At 34.1% G+C, this 4,846-nt stretch overlaps 2 protein-coding genes across 5 annotated transcripts in view; one reads left to right on the top strand and one right to left on the bottom strand.

Moving 5' to 3' along the window:
• Nucleotides 1–4,846, bottom strand: part of LOC118743479 (broad-complex core protein isoforms 1/2/3/4/5) — a 100,722-nt gene that overhangs the window by 11,546 nt on the left and 84,330 nt on the right. The gene's annotated exons all lie outside the window — the stretch shown is intronic.
• LOC118743482 (basic-leucine zipper transcription factor A-like) lies at nucleotides 528–1,351 on the top strand. The gene is made up of 2 exons (XM_036476194.1): nucleotides 528–661; nucleotides 860–1,351. The coding sequence occupies exons 1-2, from the start codon at nucleotides 547–549 to the stop codon at nucleotides 1,333–1,335; spliced, it is 591 nt and encodes a 196-aa protein (XP_036332087.1). The 5' UTR covers nucleotides 528–546; the 3' UTR covers nucleotides 1,336–1,351.

The following is a 4,846-nucleotide window of genomic DNA, read 5'->3' as shown; positions in this document are numbered from 1 at the left end:
GCTGGCAACGATATTTTCGAGTTCACACGTAGCAGGCATTTGAATGCGCAGATTTTCTACGATGGATTCCGTGGTAGCCCTAATTACTTAATTTGGGAATCTCGTACATGTTGTTCATCTGTTTTTATAATAAGTACCACCTCTTTTGCTAAGGTCCAAATATCTTTCAGTGTGCTCGTTTTCAGACTTCTGCCGGAGATAATAACGGCAAGGTCATCTACATTTGCAGTTAGATGAGTTTTCTCTTAAATTCAACTTTTTATATGCGAAAAGTATTGTACCAGGGAACACTATTGTTTTTTCGAACCGAATTGAACCGAACCAAACCATTTTTAGGCGAACCCTAAGGCGTTAAACACACCGTTTCACATCCTATAGGATCCCATGCTGATACAAAACTTATTTTTGCTATCTCTATGTCAAGATTTCGCCACATTTTGTTTTCAATCTTAAGTATTCATGAATACATATCCTTGTATATACTTAACTTCAATGGTTTTATTTTTCCATTGCATTTATTAGAATGGCGGAATTCTCGGAGTGCCAATGGGCTTTTTAGATTTTGCACCAGAACCACCAGCACCTTCAGCGACACCTGTAACAGTAACGGAACATGTTGATTTATCTTGTAACCCTAATACTGACACCCGAGATTTATCAAGTGAGTTTTTGGTACTTTATCTAATATATGTATTTATATTTTTTGGTGACTTGTAAAAAATTTGCTTTAATCATTGTTGAAGAAAAAAAGAATAAGCAAAATTTCGAATGCCACTTGGTGTAAATTAGAGCCTATCATCATTCATATACATCATACATATGTATATGAACCTTTGTTTATTGTCGAACATTCTTCCAGACCCCACCGAAGCACTTGACATCGACAATCACTTGGCCCAACATATGATTCAACGGCTTGATCAATCTCCGATGCATGCTATGCATCATCAAACTGGCGACGAGAGTAACTCGAATTTAGTACAACACATAAAGAGTGAAGTGATTGAGGCGAAACAACAACAACAACAACAGCAGCAACAACAGCAGCATCACCAATCACAGCAACATCAATTACATGCACAACAACTAACACAGACACAGGCACAGCAACAGCAACAGCAACATCAACAACATCAAGTACATCAACAACAAACTTCTCATTCACACTCAACACATAGCCAACAACAAGCACAATCACATCAGGACATATCCGGTGCAACAGTAATGGAAATCGATCCGAGCCAAATAAAACACGAACCTGGAATGATCATAACGCCGGAAATAGTTAATATGATGACAACTGGACACATGGGTATGTGCTGGAAAATATGTTGATCGTAATAATGATTTTTGTTTTTTTTTTTTATACCAGAGCGTATGTGTACAGGGGTATTACTATTAAAATTTATTTGCATAACACCCTAAACGAATCGAAATAAATAATGGGCAGATATGTACATACATACATGTATTTTTCCCATATACACTCACGGTCAAAAGCATTTGCCCAGATCACTATTCGCAATATATGCAATAATTTTTATTTAAATTTTCTTTCCGCAAATCTTTTTATATATAAAATATGGTTCATACTACAACAAAAGACATACAAATCTGATTTCTAAACTTTGTGCAAAACTCAGGAAAATTCAATAAATTTCCATGCAAATTTTCAACTTCTTAATCAGATTTTTAGATTTTTTTCGAGAAGGTAGAGAATTTCGTTTACTTGGGAACCAGCAGTCTTTTCTCGACATACGAAAACCTTACTCTATAAGTCACACATCATACCCGTGCTGTTATATGGCGCAGAAGCATGGACAATAATAACATCCGATGAAGTGGCTCTTGGAGTATTTGAGAGAAAGACTTTGCGGAAGATTTACGGGCCTTTGCGCGTTGGCGACGGCGAGTACGGCACTGGCTTGGACATGTCGTTCAAATGGACACTGACGCTCCAGCTGTGAAAGTATTCAACTCGCAACCCGCTGCTGCAACCCGCTGCTGGTAGCATAGAAAGAGGGAGGCCCCACTGCGATAGAAGGACCATGGGGAGAAGGACTTGGCTTCACTTGGCATTTCCAATTGGCGTCAGTTGGCACAGAAAAGAAACGACTGGTGTGGTTTGTTGAACTCGTCCAAAATCGCTTAAGCGGTTACAGCGCCAAATAAGAAGAATAAGAGAATCATTTTTTTTTCGATAATGCAGTTTTGTAGGCCAATACATTTTAGTACAATAAAGTGCAAGTTTGAAGTAGCTAGGAGTTACCATTGATTTTTGGCAATTTGTTCACGCAATTTTCTCCATAAAAAAAAAAAAAAACCAAAATACTTTGTATAAAAAAAAATGCAAAACGCCTTCAACAAAAACCATTCTCAAAAGTAAAAGCGATTTTTTAGAAACTTCAAACTTACAGTTTTTATTCAAATTTAATGAGCAAAAAAAATTGAAAATTTACATGGACATTTATTGAATTTTTCTGTTTATGTTGTAGTATTCCATGTTTTTGTTGTATTATTAACCATATTATTATAAAAAAAAACTAGCGAAAATAAAATTAAATAATTTTTTTTTTACATATGTCATGAAAAATTCTCTGGGCAAATACTTTTGACCGTGGTATATGTACATATGTATGTGAATAAATAAGTATATACTAAATCGATTAAGACATGTCTGTCTGACATGGTGTTTGCCACTGCACACGATAACTCGACAAAAATTGAGATATTTCAATGAAATTTGTTATAAAGATTTCGGAAAATCAAAACTAGGACAATGCTTAGGTTAGAAAATAGACGGCTACAAAATGTTGAACAAGCGTGGCTCCGCTCCGCTTATAAAACGTAGATGGTTTCGGAAAATTTAAAAAATTTAATATTTCACTATAAAATAATACCAAATTGATCAGATTTCTGGGGTCAGAATTTAACATAACATTTTGGGCTTTTGTAAAATTTAAGAATATTACAATTGTAAAATTTAGGAATATGGGCGTGCCCAGCCCGATTAATATAAAATGTGTTTAACTTATTTTTAATCGATCTTTCCGAAATTTGGCACCAATTGAAAGTTTTTGTTTATACAAACAGTAGATAATAGAGATTTCTCACGCGCCGCCGCTGAGTTACGAAAATATCGGTGCGGCGGCGGCGACGGCGGAGGAATTTTGTACAAAATTTTCATGTTGTATGCATATTGAAATACATCGTATTGAAATACTCGTATAAAAACACTATTTTACGAAATCAAAATTAAATTTTTAAAATAAGTGTTTTTTGCATAATTTGGGCCACTGAAGATTTCAAAAAAAAAGAAACATAGGTAACACGTTTTTTGATCGAAAGCGTTTATTACAGTTAAATTAGGGTCGAATACTAGTAATCTGACGATTTTCTCCGCAGTAGAAAATTTTTTTCAATACTACAACAATACTACTTTTTTATATACTACATCAACAAGAAAGTTATACACATCAAAAACTTTAACGCCAATATCTCAGAAAGTAGTTTTAACAGAAGCGCCCTTATTGCATCTAACTCCTCAATTATTGGAGATAAAATAAAAGCCCTGTTCGCGTACGCACTATCCAGAAAATCCAGTACTAATTTTACTGGATTTCGTTTTCGTACGCAAAAACTTGCAAGAAACTAGCAAAAGAGGGGAAATTGAGAGAGCAGAAATGACAGCTGAACTTGCAAGTTTTACTGGATTTTTACTGGATTAATTTTTACTAGCAACTATTTGCTAGTAAGAGAAACAGCTGATGGCATGATGCTTAATGTAATTCACATTTCCAAAATAATTGTTTGTGGTGCTTTTAGAGTTGCAATTGACAAAATAAACCTATTTAAATATATAATAAGATGGAAAATATTAGTTTTCGAAGAAAACTGCATCGGAAATTAACAAATTAATCAGCTGTTCATAAAACTAGCAACTTCTTGCTGGTTTTGCGTTTTCGTACTTTCTTGCGTATTTCACTCATTGGGAGTAAATATTGGCTTACTCTCCGAAATTTGGTTACTGGCAAGTTACTAAATATATTTTGCTGGAGAATACGAAAACACAACTAGTTGATTTTCCTGTGTGTTTTTTTAAATATTTCAAACAGAATTTTAATAAAAAGCAAACACATTTTTTTGCTAATTTTGACGTAGAATACGTCTTACCTTAAGGTATGGGGGCTATGTTCAAATGTTGTAGTTGTAATTTTTAGAGCTTCACAAAAACGCTTATTGCACGAGAACTAATAAAGCGATTTCAAAGAAAAGCGTGGCGTTTCAAAGATAAAATTCCAAACCTGTCGACAGATCCATTTTTGTAAATAACCAAGTCGGTTTCTGTCGTAAAAACAACGGTAAACATTGCCTTATTTTGGGGTCAATTTTGAGCCTTTAAAGTGCTCTAGCAACTTATTGTTGGCATATATAACTTTCATTTTCAGGATATAGGTTCTTTGGATCAGTAGAAATATTATCGGGTACAAATTTTATATAAATTTAACAAATATTAAGCATTTTAAGGCAAAAAATTGTTGAAAAAATTTGCAAATTTTTTTCATTACCAAAATGCTCGAAAACCGCTCGAATGATTTTGTTTTTGTTTTCTTTAATCAAAAATTCAAGAGTTTTCCTTTCGTTTGGTATATGGGAAGTATTGGTTGATATCTTCTATATATGTTTATTTTATTCAAATATATGGGCATAAATGATTTTCCATACAAAATCACCTCGTCATCATTTTGCAAACACGTGCATATGTTGGAAGTGTGGGAAGGAGACAAAAAGTATGTATGCGTATGTAATGCGGCTTTTGATAAACAGAGGCGCGCTATTTATAACC

This window comes from Rhagoletis pomonella, unplaced genomic scaffold (genome assembly GCF_013731165.1).
Source record: "Rhagoletis pomonella isolate Grant_MI unplaced genomic scaffold, Rhpom_1.0 Rhpom_scaffold_00007, whole genome shotgun sequence".
Lineage (NCBI taxonomy): Eukaryota > Metazoa > Arthropoda > Insecta > Diptera > Tephritidae > Rhagoletis > Rhagoletis pomonella.
Note: the sequence above shows the minus strand (reverse complement) of the source record. Positions and strands in the feature narration are given on the sequence as shown.

Bases quoted from the DNA above. Each gene is read 5' to 3' on its own strand.
- LOC118743482 (XM_036476194.1), top strand. From the start codon at position 547: ATGGGCTTTTTAGATTTTGCACCAGAACCACCAGCACCTTCAGCGACA. The intron at 662-859 runs GTGAGTTTTTGG...ACATTCTTCCAG, and splicing joins TGACACCCGAGATTTATCAA to ACCCCACCGAAGCACTTGAC.